Consider the following 17,179-nt stretch of genomic DNA (forward strand, 5'->3'; position numbering starts at 1 on the left):
GACAGGTCTCGGGCCCTCAGGCGGAGCGGCGGGCGCCGGACCCCCAGATGGAGCGACAGGTCTCGGGCACCCTCAGGCGGAGCGGCGGGCGCCGGACCCCCAGATGGAGCGACAGGTCTCGGGCCCTCAGGCGGAGCGGCGGGCGCCGGACCCCCAGATGGAGCGACAGGTCTCGGGCCCTCAGGCGGAGAGGCGGGCGCCGGACCCCCAGATGGAGCGACAGGTCTCGGGCCCTCAGGCGGAGTGGCGGGCGCCGGACCCCCAGATGGAGCGACAGGTCTCGGGCCCTCAGGCGGAGCGGCGGGCGCCGGACCCCCAGAAGGAGCGACAGGTCTCGGGCCCTCAGGCGGAGCGGCGGGCGCCGGACCCCCAGATGGAGCGACAGGCATCGGACCCCCAGGCGGGGCGACAGGCATCGGGCCCCCAGGCGGGGCGACAGGCATCGGGCCCCCAGGCGGGGCGACGGGCCTCGGGCCCCCAGGCGGGGCGACGGGCCTCGGGCCCCCAGGCGGGGCGACGGGCCTCGGGCCCCCAGGCGGGGCGACAGGCCTCGGGCCCCCAGGCGGGGCGGCGGGCGCCAGACCCCCAGGCGGGGCGACAGGCCTCGGGCCCTCAGGCGGAGCGGCGGGCGCCGGACCCCCAGATGGAGCGACAGGTCTCGGACCCCCAGACGAAGCGGCGGGCACCGAGTCACCAGGCACGACAGTGGGCACCGAGTCGTCTGGCAAGACTGTGGGCACCGAGTCGTCTGGCAAGACTGCGGGCACTGAGTCGTCTGGCAAGACTGCGGGCACAGAGTCGACTGGCAAGACTGCGGGCACAGAGTCGACTGGCACGACAGTGGGCACCGGGTCATCAGGTATCGGATTGTCTGGCTCGACAGCGGGCATCGGGTCACCAGGTATGACAGCGGGCACTGGGTCACCAGGCATCAGGTCATTTGGCTTGCCAGCGGGCACCGCGTCATCTGGCAAGGCAGTGGGCACCGGGTCACCAGGTATGACAGCGGGCTCTGAGTCAATTGGCACAACAGCGGGCACTGGGTCAGGTACCGGATCATCTGGATCAACAGCGGGCATCGAGTCAACTGGCCTAATAGGATCGTCGGGCTGGATCAGTTCATCATGCTGAGTAGCGGCATCAGGCTGAATGCAGGCATCAGGCTGAGTAGAGGCTTCAGGCTGAGTAGAGGCATCCGGCTGAAGAGAGGCATCCGGCTGAGTAGAGGCATCCGGCTGAGTAGAGGCATCCGGCTGAGTAGAGGCTTCAGGCTGAGTAGAGGCTTCAGGCTGAGTAGAGGCTTCAGGCTGAGTCACGGAAGGCAGGTTCACCGGTTTGGATACTGGCAGGATGGTATTGGTTGGAAAGAATTTTCGCTTTTTTCTGGTTTTAACTACTGGAGCACTGCAAGTAAACGCAGGTCTGCAAACGAATGGAGCAGCTGGAGACAGAGAAAAACTGGAGGATGGAACAGGAGAGGGAGCAGTTGCTACAGAGGGCTTTTTTACAGGGTTAAAGGCAGGATAGGTGCAGCGAGTGGGAACAGGGGACTGACATGCGGTAGATAGCCAAGTATACTGGGCTGTAACTGGAGGAGCTGGTGGGAATACAGGAGTAGAGTTAGAAGCAGGACTGGGTTTTTGTAAGCTGACTGAGGCTGGGTGCAACAAATCTGTCCATGTCTGCAGTATGGGTTGAACAAAGCTGAGCTTACACAAAGCCTGTCTGGTCAATGACTGCACTGCGTTTATACAATCTCTTAGTGTCTGTGGTGAACATGTGGAATAACGCTCCAGAAAGTAACCCACATCATCCTCTAATAACCACACCAGGGACTCTACCTGGTCTGCACTAAATGGTGGCAAAAATTCATCCCTGCATTCGGGGGTACCAGATGAAAGCAACTCAGCACAAACCTCAATCAAAGGCTGCACCTCAGAGAACTCTGTGCCCTGATCTACTAGAACATGAGCGAGCCGTATACATTCTAGTAGTTGATCCCTGGGATACTCCTTCAGAGTTTGATAAGCATACTCCCTGTCATCAAACACTAGCAGATATAAATACACAACCTCATCCAGATCCATCCTTCCCAGCAACAAGCCAAGATGGCTTCCCTGTGCAGCCACTTCTGGTCAGGATTGGCCTTGGTGTAATGTCAGGGCTCCCAGGTGTGACCAGAGGTGTGTGGCTGACGCAGGGAAACGCAGACCTCAGATATGTTATAAACAATATAATTTATTAACACTAACAATACAAACATAAACGCAGTGCAATACTAAAACATAATACAGTGCAACCAAACCAAACCAAACCAACCACCCACAGATAACAGTACATACAAGCAAGCGTCGTCAGGCAGGCCGGGTCAATATCAATAGGGCAGGTAGGTACAGGGGGAGCAAGCGGAGATTGGTCGGGGTCACAGGCCAGGTTTAGCAGGTAGCAAGCAGCGTAGTACAGAGGGTCAGGCAGAGGGATGGTCAGGGTCACAAGCCAGGGATCAGAACAGGTAGCAAGCAGCGTGGTACAGAGGGTCAGGCAGAGGGATGGTCAGACAAGCCAGGGATCAGAGCAGGGTCAGCAGAGAATCAGACAGGAACAGAGAACAGGATACAGGGCCCAAGAGAAACACAACACCAAGGCAGAGTCTGTGGGTCTGGCCATCCCTTAAATACCCCAGCATAATCAGTTCCAGGTGTTAGCTGGCTGCAAAGTTGAGTCTCTGATTGCTGGGAGCATCCGCTGGCCAGCCCTGGTACTGCAGATCAAAAGGCAGGTGAGTCCCACCATTGCTGGCCAGTCCATTCCTGACAGTTGTGCTTTCAGTGTTATTATTTGTTAATGGAACACCAAACACAGAAGCACACATTTTGCCACATGAAAAAATGAGTGACAAATGCAGCAAAACACGCAGTAAAAAACGTACAACATGCACCATGCCAAAATGTCCCATGATTTACCCCAAGTGTGGCAAACACACTAAAAACTGCAGTAACGCACTGTGCTCTGCTAAAGAAAAAGTTCTGGAGCTTTTCTGGGGCAGTTGTGTGTACGGCAGCCCATTCAAGTGAATGGACTTCCCTATGCATGAAGAGTGAAAATGCTCCAAAACACCCAACACATGCGGAAATGTTAGTCTTCACAATGCAATCTGATTGTACATCTCTGAACAATTTCCTTTAGGTGTGTCATCCTATTCCATAGTTCTGGTAAATCTAAACAATCCATTGAACTGGTATCAAATTAGACAGGCTCTTGTACTACATAGCTGATGGAAGGAAAGTAGTATTGTAATGAGGGAGGTGTGGTCCAGAGTGGTGAACACACCCAATCACACCCTCTTCTGTGAAGACTTCTGGGAGATGGCCTACAGGAAGTGAATGCTGAGATATCATCTACAGGAAATGATAGAATCTGAAAATCAGTTCAAAATCTTACATAAACTGACAACAAATTAAACGTCCTGTGTATGAGATAAATGAGAGAAAAGCACACTGGGATGGCTGGGCCAGAAATGGAATTGGAAGACACTTCTATTTATTATGAAAAGTGCAATTCTGCCTGAAAATGTGAACTTCTCCTTTAAGATAGGAAGTGTGTTTCTAACAGGATCAAAAAATAAAGGGAAAAAAGCCTAAAACAATAAAACTAATGTACCACATTGGGTTTAATTTAAAGACCACCAGTTTTCTTTTTTTTAACATCTGCAATAAAAGTAAACCTGTGATCAACAAAATATGGAAGTGGCCTTTCCTGACCAACTTCTGGAATGCAAGTTACCTTATTTTCCTGCTGTTGACTTTTTCCGAATCCCTGATCCAGAACAAGTATGCAGCCTGTCAGATTGATGGCAGTACACCTAATTTCCCTGACAGCTCCATGTCAGCACACACCTGGTGGGCCCTGCCCACCCCTCTGCACTAACAAGATCATAACTCATAAATTTGAGACCCACCTCCAACCTGGTGTTCTGTTCTTTTCCTTTCTTCCTGCACTAGGATGCACATGTGGTTCTCTTGCCTGGGTGGATTAAACATCTAGCAGTCCATCCATACCACTAGATTAGCTGGGCATGGTTCCTAATTCTTGTGCTAAAAGCATCATCTTTATGGAGCCCCGTTACTACTAACTGAGGTGGTTGCTCAGCTAACTAAAGGTCTGGCTGCACTGGGCAGCGCCACAAATCTCTTCATCCAGGGAGGATGCATGCACTATTTGGCATCCTAGCCTGTGCATTGCGGTGCTCTTCATTGTGGATCTCACGATGCTCATGCACACCACCTTCTGACAAATCTGAAGCATTTGAGGGAGGGTTTTTTCCGTACTGTCATTGCCTAGAATTGTTTCTCCTTTGGTGCTGCTGTCAAGTAGTTGCTCTCTGCTCCCCAGGTGTACATTATGTGGTCAGCTTGTCTGTGAGTAGTGTGATATCATGTTAAAAACTAGTACTTATTTTATAGCTACTCTCTCTCTATTTTAACTGGCAATGGAAATGCTAACTCCTGCCAAAGACTATCGTCTATAGAGAAGGTAGGAGCCTGCATTCGCCATTCACTTGTATTTTTACATTCTTCTCGTTTGACCCCATGGTCTTTTCTTATTCCGTAGCTCATTAGGCTCAAGTCATCGCTCTTTTATCAGAGAATAGAGACCATGCAAGAAGTAGTTGTCGGTTCCCTTCTAGAGACAGCCACCATTACAATAGACACTCAGGGGACAGACATTCTAGGTCCAGTTCCAGATACTGGCATTCTTCACCAAGATACCTTGATGATTTTCATCATCCACAGCCCAGACCAGGAGATTTTTAGGCTTGCCCCAATATGGCTTTTCCATGAGTCCTGTTGCAAGCAAGCAATTAGGGGCAAAGAAGTGAATAGTAGGAATATGGTGTCTAGGATGAAGCAAGCCTTTCAGGACACACTAAAATCATTTGCTGCTCATATTCCAGACTCCTCCTCAGCAGATGGCATCCACCTCTTAATCAGCAGCTCCTCAGTTAAACCCTGTTACTTAAGAGGTCCAAGAGGCCTCAAGGTCTTCATCATTAGGGGAATTCTTCCTCTGAGGAGGGAAGAAGCCACTTTGATGGCTTCAATTTTTCACTGGTTCAACCCTTTTTAAAAAAGATTCGACCAAAGCTGGTGAAGGAAGACCTTGGGGAGGACCTGCAGAAAAAGCAGAGGAAATATTTAAAGTATATTGGGAAAGAAGGGTTGAATTTTTATCTTATGGAGAAAATTAAGGATATTATGGTGGATGAATAGAGGCCAACAGATAGGTTTTTTTTTTTTCCAAAACTTTATGCTTTCAGAAGGGAAGATGTTAAAAACCTTGATTATCTGCCAGTGGATTTAATCAGCCCTAATGTGGCTGGCTAGACATGTCACCCTGCCTCTGGATAATACTGTAACCTTTAAGGATGTGCTGGATACATAGGTGGATTTAGATCTTAAAATATCTAAAGGTGGGCTGAGATTCAGTGACTTTGACATCAATTTCCAAGGCATTGGAAGACTGGATTGAAAGGTTTGAGTCAGCTGTGCTAAATAATCTTGGTAAAGCTAAGATTCTAGCCTTGTTTAACAATCTAAAGTTGACAACTAGCTTTATGCCTGTGTAGCCCTGTTTTGGGGGGGGGGGGTTATATGAAATGGCCCACACCAAACAAGCTATGGCACTAACCTGTATATGAGTAGGCAATCCTGAGCCTTCGCTATATGGAAGAGGGGGTTGTGATAATACAAATGGCAGTGCCTCCACCTAGAATAGGGATCCTGCAATTGAGGAGACTCACCCCTTTCTAGGAATGTAACGGGTAGACAACTTAAAGTAACTATACATAGCAGTATTAATGCACCCCGCTTATATTTCTAACATGAAAACATGTCACCACACCTGTATGAGATTAATGCAAAGTTTATATAAAGCAGCCACATAAAACAGGATGCATAAGAATAACATTCAGGAATTACAATTTACCATAAATTGGGAGGTTGCAATTATACCCGGGTATATGTGCATGTAGTATACAGAATACCTCCAACCATGAGTTATAGCACAGTCCGGTTGCAGGGGCCCCTGGAGAGGTGAGAGTCAATAAGATGCACACTTCCACTTCAGATGCTGCGATGGCGTCCAAGTAACACGTTCTATGCGGATGAATGCACTGCTTGTCTGACGATCAGCGATGCATCACCTAAAAGGATAAAATGCCCTATCTCTTCTTACTCTTAGTCCCTATCCCTATCCCTAAACTGGGCTGTCACCGCATCCGGGCCTCTATCTGTCTAAGTGGCCGTCGGATGCCTAACCTACCTCTAGCCTAATCTATCCAACGCTCCCTATGCTAATCCTAGCTAAAGGGAGATCCAAACCAATAAGGATGCTATGGCTTTAAGCAAAGAGGCTGCAAAGATACACTGCAATTAACAGAAAGTTCACCTGACAGTCTTATGCAGGTGAAAACACTGATCTATATATATATAGACAACTATAAGGATTCTGCAGTGTGTAAATAGAATAATGATAATGAACCACAAATCTCTCCCTTACAGAGATATTAGGGTTCCAATACAGAAGTTGAAATATAACAGAGGCAGACCTAATCTGCTTCAGTAACAACTAGATAGATAGCAGTCTTGTTAATCTGGATCATTACTCACAGAATCACCATACAGTTCTCCCCAGATACACAGCACATGGCAGGCTGGCACCCTCTGCCTGATACTTCCTGGAAAACAAACTATATAACATCCTGAGATTTCTTGACCTCCTTGCAGGGGCAGGAAGCACACCTAGGGACTTGTCTGCAATGGGACCTCTATGGTAGTGGCTGTATATGAATGTAAACAAACCACAACTAGTGTATAAAATAACAGTTCCCTACACCTGCAACAATAACATCCATTGATATTTTTAGGTCCCTCTCCAGGGTAATGCTAAACACAGTTATGGGAAACAGGCCCTTTGGCTTAGGTCATAGGTAGTGGACTCTTCCTCCAAGCAAAGGTGGTACAAGAAACCCTTTGAGGGTCAATCCCTCTTTAGGAATAAATTGTATGCCACAATAGCTAAAGCTACAGGCTGCAAATCAGGAATTATTCCCCAGGATCAAAGGCTGCTTTGACAAAAAGGCTCCAATTTCAGAGGTCCTTCAAAATCTAGAGGCAAGAACCAACAGGCTGTGCAAAGAGTTGCATAGGACATGGAATAACACCTCAACATTTCAGAAGCATAAGTGATCTGCTTCCTTCTTGGGATAGGAGTTCTAGAAGTCCTTTTGATGGTGTGCCTACCCATGTTTGCCAGGTCAGGGCATGCTTGACAATTTCATAGGTACCTGTGCTCGATCTCTGTTCCAAGAAAGTTGCCTTTCTGTAGTCAGAAGAGAGTAATCCTCCGGACTTTGTTTGCAGACCTTGACTTTACAGGATACGATGATTCCCAACTGACTGAGTTGTCTATGGTACCCTCTGCTTTTTCACTTGAGCACTAGGGCTCCTCTTCCCTTACTGCTGAGGCCAGACCTTCTGGGGTTTATTTACTAAAGCTGGAGAGTCCAAAATCAGACTCCCTTCTGCATAGAAACCAATCAGCTTCTAACCTCAGCTTGTTCAATGAAGCTTTGGCAATGAAACCTGGAAGCTGATTGGTTTCTATGCAGAAGGGAGTCTGATTTTGGACTCTCCAGCTTTAGTAAATAAACCCCTCTGTGTCAAGGACTCATTCTTCATCCAGTGTCAGTGAGGCTGGGTTTCTCTATTAAATAGACTTAAAATAAAATGGGGAATACCCTCATAAAGTCACAAAAAGATAGCATCAATTGTGCGTAATAACAGAGTGAGACTTTGCAGCCTCACATCATTTTTTAGGAGCTGTCTCAAGTTTGCCACACTTAAACTTTCTATTATCTGGTCGGGATATGGGCTTGTGTGTAAATACACTCAAAGGTCAAATTTCTACAATCTCACCTTTCACAGGGATTCACTGGGTAGCCAATAGGCTAAAAGCCCAGGTCTTCAAGGCCACTGTTACACAAAAGTGGTATCTTCCTCTAGTATATGACTTCCTGGCATCAGATACCTTTGGTCAGGAAGCTTCTCTCTGGAATGTCACTCTGAAGACTGCTTTCTTTATTGCAATCTTAGAAGGGTTTCCTCCCTGGTGGTGCTAGGGTTTAAATAAATCTTAACAACTTTCTTTGTGGACAGAGTAGTTCTCATTCCAATGTTGGGACTCTTACCAAAAGTGGCCTCCAAGTTCCATATGATTCTGGAGATAGTTCTCCCTACATTCTTCTGCGGGAACAGCCACGTGATTAGCCTCTTAGATGTGGGTAAAGTTCTGAAATCTTACATAAGGTAACAACTGATACCAGGAAGTCAGATACTATAGAAAGTGTCATCATTGCTATAAAGCTATAGTGTAAACTGTTAAAGTGTATCTAAACCCAAAAACAAGGATTTATTAAATTGTAGCTTACCATTCCTTGGAGGTTGTGGATGCATTGATTTTCTTTTTTTCAGGCTTTTTTTTCTTTATTTTTATTGTGTTATCTTGCCAGTAACACTCCTTCTGTTCTGCTGTAACACTCACTTGTATTTATGGAGGAGTTGTCACACTGGGACAGGAAGTGTGTTAGGACTATAGAACATCTCTATCACTCCTTATCTCCATTACATAGGGAGAATGTGTTCATTAGTCCACAAGGAGAGAACTAGGCAGGGTCAACAATACTGCCTCTACTGAGATCTTTGAGGAGGTTAGGGACTTGGATTGAAGGGTCTTTTTTTATCTTTTGTGTAGTGCTACCCTCATGAGGACTGCTGTGTTGTGAGTATCACTAAGCTTCCCTCTGCACAGCCAGGCAACAGCTATTTTTCACATAGACTTACATACAAAGACTATGACCAGTCCATGAGCTTGGTTTTGTTGTTTTCTTAGGGGAAGTCAACTTGGACAGGGAAATAGGGATTATAGGATGCCCAATTTGTCTTGAAACAACGGAAGGGGGCACTTCCTTCCTATGTACAAAAACAGATCCTAGACTGTTCTTTTCCTAAAAGCCATCAGTCGTTGCAGATCAGTAGCAGCTGCCCTTTATGGGTAAAGAACTATCAGCCTCTCAACAATGACTTTACTTCTGGTAGCTGCAGTACATGCAGAGATGTCTTCTCTCTCCCTACAGAGCTGCTTCCAGCGCCACAGCCTGAAAGCACTACCAGCCCTCCTGGCTTCTCGGAAGATCTCCTGGGACAAGGGCAAAGGACTGAGCTCAATGCTGTCCTTAGAAAGATGGCTATGAATGGCAGTCTTTCCCCTTAAAGATCCCAATGTGTGCTGCTGTACTCACACTGTCCTCTTTGCTCCCTACTGCTCCAGGCCTTTATCCCATCCTCCCCTCTACACAGCATGTATCCTCCTGAGCCAGCCTGAGCCCAGCCTAGAGGTTGCCCCCCCCAGACCTAGGGGACCCTGCCTAGACACCAACAGTCTCCTCAACACTCCATCGAGGGTGCTACATTTGTAAATGTTTTTAAATGTTTTCTTGTGCTAATCCAATTAAAACATCCTTTTCATTCTGACTTTACCAGTCAAAGTTTTGTAGCATCTATATTGGCACTTTTAAAGTGTATGGAAACCCTACATTTATTTCCAGTTACTTTGGCATGCCTCGCTGTATACAGTTTTTTTAAGAAGATCATTTTTTTAATCTGTTGCAAAGTTTTGAATTAACAGCCCGTTCTGTTGTAGACTGACAATGGTAAGTTGAATGATGTCAGCTTGCAAGCTTCTTCAGTTGGCCATTATGCTACTTATCTAAATGATCTGATAAGAAGCCCGATGGGTAACTGAAGGAGTCCTGTTATTAGCAGGATATTCAAGTAAAGCCTAGTACACGATCAGAAAATTGTATGAAAAATACCACTTTTGAAGCCATCGTACAATAATCTGATTGTTAGTGCACAGCTTTCGTCCGAAATTATTCAAAGGGACAAGCATGAAAAATTTTCTCATACGATACCAGATCGTACTATTTTTGTTTAATTAGTACAGTTTTCATCTGAAAATACAATACAAATACAATACATTACATCACTTTTGAATTTTTATTCTGTTGTACAAAAATTTTCATAACTTTAGTAACCTCTTCACTTTCGATATGAGACTAGCATGCAAAAAAAACCCAGACTATTATTCGTATGATATTCTCATCTCTCAAACTGTGAACTCAGTGCTACTGCTTCATGGAAGAGAAAGAGCATGTGAGGGGATTTGAATCAGGAAAAAAGGCTTACTTTTATAATGGTGGAGGGGAGCAGTAACAACTAGGCCTCAATTATCTACGTCCTAGCATAGTCCTGGGAGTATTCCAGTCAGGATTTGGGAGGTATGTAAGGGTCGGAACAAGGGGTGGGCATGAGGGTGAGGGGTAGCACTAGGAGAACAGCGGTAGGGGAGGGCGCCCCTTCACCACACCCATGCTCCAGATCAGTGACTAGCAACCTGGGGATGCAATTTTATGTCTGCTCTGACAGCTACTTCCATCACATCTTGCTCCAACATACCTGCCTTCTACCCCATCCACCCACAGCTGACACAAAAACACCCAATGCATGTGCAAATACCCTCTAGCCACAAGAAAGCAAGTGACTGACCATGTAGGGGCTACTCAAACTCCATGCCAACCAAGGGCAGTTGGAGTAAGGGGAAAGAATAGGCACAAGGGGGTATACTGATTTTATGTACTGCCTACACCTATAGCAAAGGCACTATTCAATTTTAGTCAGAGTTGCACAGTTTGTTTTTATCTGCAAACACCCCTTATCTGTATAGACAGATTTTTTGAACTAACCCTTTAATAGAATTCCACTGCTACTTTATTTATGCATTTAACAGTCAGGCCTAAAGGATATGTAAACCCTAGCATTGAACCCTTCTTATTTTCCCCTTTTTGGTCTGTCAAATATAACTGTAGCACTACCCCCTTAGGGGTTGCTGAGTTTTGTATACCCCTACAGTTCTGCACAAATAGGCAACACATTTTCTTCCACACATTGCATTCAGAGTCAGTAAACAGTCCTTAAGCTTGGTTTTGAGATTTTATTAAGGGGTTGATAACTTGGCTAGGGTTGAGGGGTGTATGGGATGCCCAAGGGAACTGCAAAGTTGAGGACAAACCCCTTAGCAAATATGTACAGATGAGGACAAAAATAGTCTCTCCTTTAGGAGCATTCCAGCTCTCTGATGTACCTCCTCAGACCCCAGATGAATCATCCTCTTCACCCAGCTGTATTGACGGTATTCCCTGGGCAAGGGGGCCCAGAAACTGCCAATTTAGCACAGCAGCCCTGGATGAGAAGCTAGTTGGGTTTTCCACATGACTGCCCTTTCCCCTTATGTGATCCAGGGGGTGTAGAAGTACTCAAACTGTCCTCTCCTGATAGCTTAATGGTTGTTGGCTGCCTTCAGGCCTTTTGCTGCGCTGGCTCCTTCCCTGATGCTCAGGATATCCTTTCTTGGAGACAGTGGTACAGTAGAGATCCTCTACTCCAGCACCTGCCTGTAGGTAGGCCCCTTCTGTGGGCCCCCTCCCAGGCTCCACACACCAGCCTCTAACTCCATCTTCCACCCGACACTGCCCTCTCACTCCTAGGCTCTGTGATTCTTAAGGGTTGCCTTGGCCACCATGCTCAGCTTCCTGCCAGGGAATTGGTCAAGGTCACTTAAAGGTCCAGTAAAAAAATAAATAAATAAAAGTCAACAGCTACAAAAACTATAGCTGATATCTTTGTAAAAACAGACACTCACCTGTCCCTTGATCCCACGGTGTCCTCACACTGGCATCTTCAGTGTGGGCACCAGGCAGTGACAGCTTACAGATTCACAACCGGGTGCCCACTGCACATTGTGAATGGTCCCGTAGTCTTCTGGGAACTGTCACGAGTCCAAGAAGACTACGGTGGGGGGGGAGAACAACTTCCACTTCTGGTTGCCTAGGCGATCTCAGTGAAAGTGGGAGTAGGTACCTGTCAAATTCAGGTACTCGCTCCCAAAAGGTGCCAATCCTTAACGGGGAGCAGGGGACGAAGCCTTAAAGCGAAGCTTCCCCTTTTGGGTGGAGTTCCGCTTTAAGCATGCAAATCCGAACGTCCTCCCCTCCTCCTGAAAGCTCTCAGGTTTCTGGAGACTTGGGAGGGCTCCAGAAACTCTGACCTTAGAACCTCCCTAGTCTGTCATGAGGTGAACTCCTGCCTCACCCACAGGCTGACTCATCCCAGGCTGCTACTCAGCCTCTGCCTAGAATGATAAAACAGCAAACTATTATCTACCTAAGCTAGAGGGTGTTACATACCATTGAAATCTTTTTGTTATATCTGTTTGATAAGTACAATAAAACCTGTTGCTCTAGTCAGAAATTCAGAGCTGTCATAGCACACTTCCTGTGTTATGTCAGAGAACACTTCTAGTTCTTATCTTGGACTAGAGCAAAAGACAATGGTCTGGGCTGGGCTTACATCACTAAATCCAAAAACAATTGTGTGTTGTCAGCCCACAACAGGATGTCGGAGCTGAGTAAATTTCCAGAAGATCAACCGGCATTTTACTGTACATCCATGTAGGGTCCATTATTATGGATTGTAGGGTTGCAGTTCCTATTGGCACGCCTAGATGTCCTCCTAGTTCTTTAGAGTTTTAGTTTAGTTCTCTCTTGGGAGAGAGTTTTGCCTAGGAGTTTGCTAGTCAATTCTGCCTGCCACTCTAAGGTCTCACAAATTTTTTGTAAATCATTTTTTTAATTGTTGTATAGCAGCCCACAAGATTTAGCACTTTATAAATTGTAATACAGGAAGTGTGTTATTGGCCAGATCACCAGGTAAAAACAGAGGGGAAAACACCTAAAAGCAAAAAACGAATGCAGCCACCAAATCAAATGATTGGTAAGCTGCAATATATGCCATTTTTTTGGTTAGGGTTTAATACCGCTCTAAAAAGAATCATACACATATAGGTGAAAAAATTAGAATATCATGCAAAAGTTCATTTATTTCAGTAATGCAACTTAAAAGGTGAAACTAATATATGAGATAGACTCATTACATGCAAAGCAAGATAGTTCAAGCCGTGATTTGTCATAATTGTGATGATTATGGCTTACAGCTCATGAAAACCCCAAATCCATAATCTCAGAAAATTAGAATATTGTGAAAAGGTGCAATATTCTCGGCTCAAAGTGTCCCACTCTAATCAGCTAATTAAGCCATAACACCTGCAAAGGGTTCCTGAGCCTTTAAATGGTCTCTCAGTCTGGTTCAGTAGGAATCACAATCATGGGAAAGACTGCTGACCTGACAGTTGTGCAGAAAACCATCATTGACAACCTCCATAAGGAGGGAAAGCCTCAAAAGGTAATTGCAAAAGAAGTTGGATGTTCCCAAAGTTCTGTATCAAAGCACATTAATAGAAAGTTATGTGGAAGGGAAAAGTGTGGAAGAAAAAGGTGCACAAGCAGCAGGGATGACCGCAGCCTGGAGAGGATTGTCAGGAAAAGGCCATTCAAAAGTGTTGGGGACTTTCACAAGGAGTGGACTGAGGCTGGAGTCAGTGCATCAAGAGCCACCACACACAGACGGATCCTGGACCTGGGCTTCAAATGTCGTATTCCTACTGAACAACAAACAACGTCAGAAGCGTCTTACCTGGGCTAAAGAAAAACAGACCTGGCCTGTTGCTCAGTGGTCCAAAGTCCTCTTTTTTGATGAGAGCAACTTTTGCATCTCATTTGGAAACACACACTGCAAGAAGCTTGAAGTCCAGTGTGAAGTTTCCACAGTCTGTGTTGATTTGGGGAGCCATGTCATCTGCTGGTGTTGATCCACTGTGCTTCATTAAGTCCAGGGTCAACACAGCCGTCTGCCAGGAGATTTTGGAGCACTTCATGCTTCCTTCCGCAGACAAGCTTTATGGGGATGCTGACTTCATTTTCCAGCAGGACTTGGCACCTTCCCACACTGCCAAAAGCACCAAAACCTGGTTCAGTGACCGTGGGATTAGTGTGCTTGATTGGCCAGCAAACTCGCCTAACCTGAACCCCATAGAGAATCTATGGGGCATTGCCAAGAGAAAGATGAGAGACATGCGACCGAACAATGCAGAAGAGCTGACGGCTGCTATTGAAGCATCCTGATCTTCCATAACACCTCAGCAGTGCCACAGGCTGATAGCTTCCATGCCACACCGCATTGAGGCAGTAATTGCTGCAATAGGGGCCCAAACCAAGTACTGAGTACATATGCATGCTTATACTTTTCAGAGGTCCGATATTGTTCTATGTACAATCCTTGTTTTATTGATTGCATGTAATATTCTAATTTTCTGAGATTGTGTATTTGGGGTTTTCATGAGCTGTAAGCCATAATCATCACAATTATGACAAATCACAGCTTGAACTATCTTGCTTTGCATGTAATGAGTCTATCTCATTTACTAGTTTCACCTTTTAAGTTGCATTACTGAAATAAATGAATTTTTGCATGATATTCTAATTTTTCGAGTTTCACCTGCACTTTAGGTGGAATCTCTCCAATATTTCTGTATTTTCTTTCAGGACTGAATACTTTGCCTCTTACCATCTGGAATGCACAAAGTTGTTAATTAGCCTCAGGAAGATGGACCTTAACTATTTGCTGTTAATTGAAAACAAGAAGCAGTTTGTAATTAACAAGGTGAATCAGTGCCTGGTAAGAAATGTTTTCCAATTTGTCGAAATGTATTACAGTCCATGTAACATGGTTTCCTGTGGATCTAGTTCACATCTGTGAGTTTTGAGTCAGTATGTTTATTGGAAAGGGTCGTGGACTTTTTTCCCACAGCAGATTACATTTTGCGTGTAATAGACTTCAATGAACTCACACAAAAAATGCAAGTGTTGTGTTTTTTATGCTTTTTGTGGGGTTTTTTTTGCTAATAGGAAAGTATGACAGTTTTTTTCACGTAGTGCGACTTTGATGCCATTTTAATGCGACTTTACACTCTCCGGCACTCAAGTAGCATTAAAGTCACATCAAAGTAGTGCAGAAACCTTTGTGTCCAAAGTCGCATGTTATGGTTGGGGTTAAGGGCTAAGGTTAGGGTTAAGGGTAGCCCTTAACCCTAACCCTTAATACTAACCATAACATTTCACCGTAACCCTACCCCTAACTCTAACCTTAACATTTACCCCTGGCCCCTAACCCTAACAATTAGCCCTAGCCCTTAACCCCAATACTAACTTGCAACTTTGGACACAAAGGTTCCTGCACTACTATGATGTGACTTTGATGCTACTTGAGTGCCAGAGAGTGTAAAGTTGCATCAAAGTTGCATCAAAGTCACACTATATGACCAGAACTGTCATACTTTCCTATTAGCCAAAAAAAAAGTAAAATGCATTTAAAAAGTGTCAAAAATGCATTGAAAATGCATGTTAAAAAATGCAAAACGCTTTGGAAAAACGCATCAGCCGCGACCTGCATAGATGTGAACCTAGCCTAAGGGAGGATTATAACTCCTTTCATTTTTTTTTTTTTTTTTGCCATATGTGTCCCATTGGGGAGTTTTTCCTTCACTTCCTGTCCCATAGCCAAAACAGGAATTGAGATGAGAACCCTCCAAAGTGAGGGAATATTGAAGTGTCACCATGTTCACCAGAACTGGTGACCCCATTGGGGGATCTCCCCTCTATTACTGTTTTGGTGTCAACCTAAAATGTGGGATTTTCTTTCACTTTCACTGTCGAAGATATTGGTAAACAGGACAAATAGAAAGGGTGAATTTCCCTAACGGGCACAGACAGCAATAAAAACTGACAGGGGTTCTAATCCATCTCCACTCTATCCAAAACTTAAGAACATTTTTGTCTTTAGATACTGAGCTATTAAACTTGTGTAAAAATAGAACACAATGCATAGTCATGGTTAATGTTCCTAATATTGGGAATTGAATATTTATATAGTTAATATTCCTTAAGCCATTGTTTATTAGCCTCAGTATAGTTAGTTAACATACAGCCATCTTGTGGATATTTTGCTTATTGCACCATATTTTTCTGTCCTACATCCTGTGTTCCCTCCTACTAGCTTGTGATGTATTTCCTTTTCACTCTGTCTTTATTGGAATGAATATGGCCGCTTGTTTCTAGTTCACATGTAAACTTCTCGTATCTGGGAACGCTTAACCATGTTTTGACTTACAAATGCCATCTTTTCAATCATCTGCCACATCTTGTTGTCTGCTGTAATTGTTGCATGCAATAAAGATCTCCTTGGATGAGAAAAGGTGTTTGGTGTGTTCAGCTATCTGATAAAGACTGTCTGCAGTGACTGTATCTGCTTATACAGGCCAGGCATAGAGGTCTCAGCAAGGGATAAGTCACTAATACAACAGATGGAGTCAAAATAGATACACTTTAAAGATATTTTTGATTGATATATAACGGTCACATTCTTGGTGGTTTTATTTCATAAACTCCATATATTTCGGATGACCCACATTGATGAGCCACAAGCACTATGCAGGATAATGGCTGGGTCCAATTTTGTCCTCTAATGCCGTCAGGAGGTTAGCAGTGCAGAATGGCATAAATTATGAATGCTTCTGTCTTTCAGAATGGTTCTATAGCGGATGTGTACCAGCTAGACATGCTTGGTAGCCTCATCTGTCACTTGTCCCCGAATATCATACGGAATGCCATCCACAATGTAATTGCATCAGCAATAAATCTGTTGAAGACCTGTTCTAACCTTAGCCATGAGCAAAACCAAGAAATTAAATACAGAATCCTGCAGTATTATGGGTATATGAGCTGTCTTCTTTTTGCTTGTTAGATGATATCAGCATATATAGAAATGTCTGTTTCATTTGCTTGCTGGTGTTTCCTGCAGAAACCCATTAAACTGGACATCTGAAATAGCACAGGATATGGTTCCATTCTGGAATCTTCTATCAAAAGAGGAGATCATGACTGTATTGCAGAAGGTAAGTTGGTGATGTGGAATGGTGATTTATTTCACAGTACTGACACTGTTTTAGTGAGTGATTGTTGAATTATTTCTGTCAGGCCTTGCCTTCAGATTGCAGAGTATAATTTGCTTTCTATCTCCTTACAGCTATGTACAGTCAGGTTGTAACGTGC

The 17,179-nt window shown here is 44.9% G+C and overlaps 1 protein-coding gene across 1 annotated transcript in view; it reads left to right on the forward strand.

Annotated features, from left to right (window-relative positions):
* OTOA (otoancorin) overlaps nt 1-17,179 on the forward strand; it is a 112,843-nt gene that overhangs the window by 62,635 nt on the left and 33,029 nt on the right. The window contains exons 13-15 of the mRNA XM_089674777.1: nt 14,615-14,747; nt 16,653-16,840; nt 16,929-17,022. Coding sequence (XP_089530903.1) covers nt 14,615-14,747; nt 16,653-16,840; nt 16,929-17,022 — 415 coding nt within the window. The remainder of the gene's footprint in view (nt 1-14,614; nt 14,748-16,652; nt 16,841-16,928; nt 17,023-17,179) is intronic.

This window comes from Staurois parvus, unplaced genomic scaffold (genome assembly GCF_062004578.1).
Source record: "Staurois parvus isolate SC_StPar_1 unplaced genomic scaffold, SC_StPar_1.0 ptg000152l, whole genome shotgun sequence".
NCBI lineage: Eukaryota > Metazoa > Chordata > Amphibia > Anura > Ranidae > Staurois > Staurois parvus.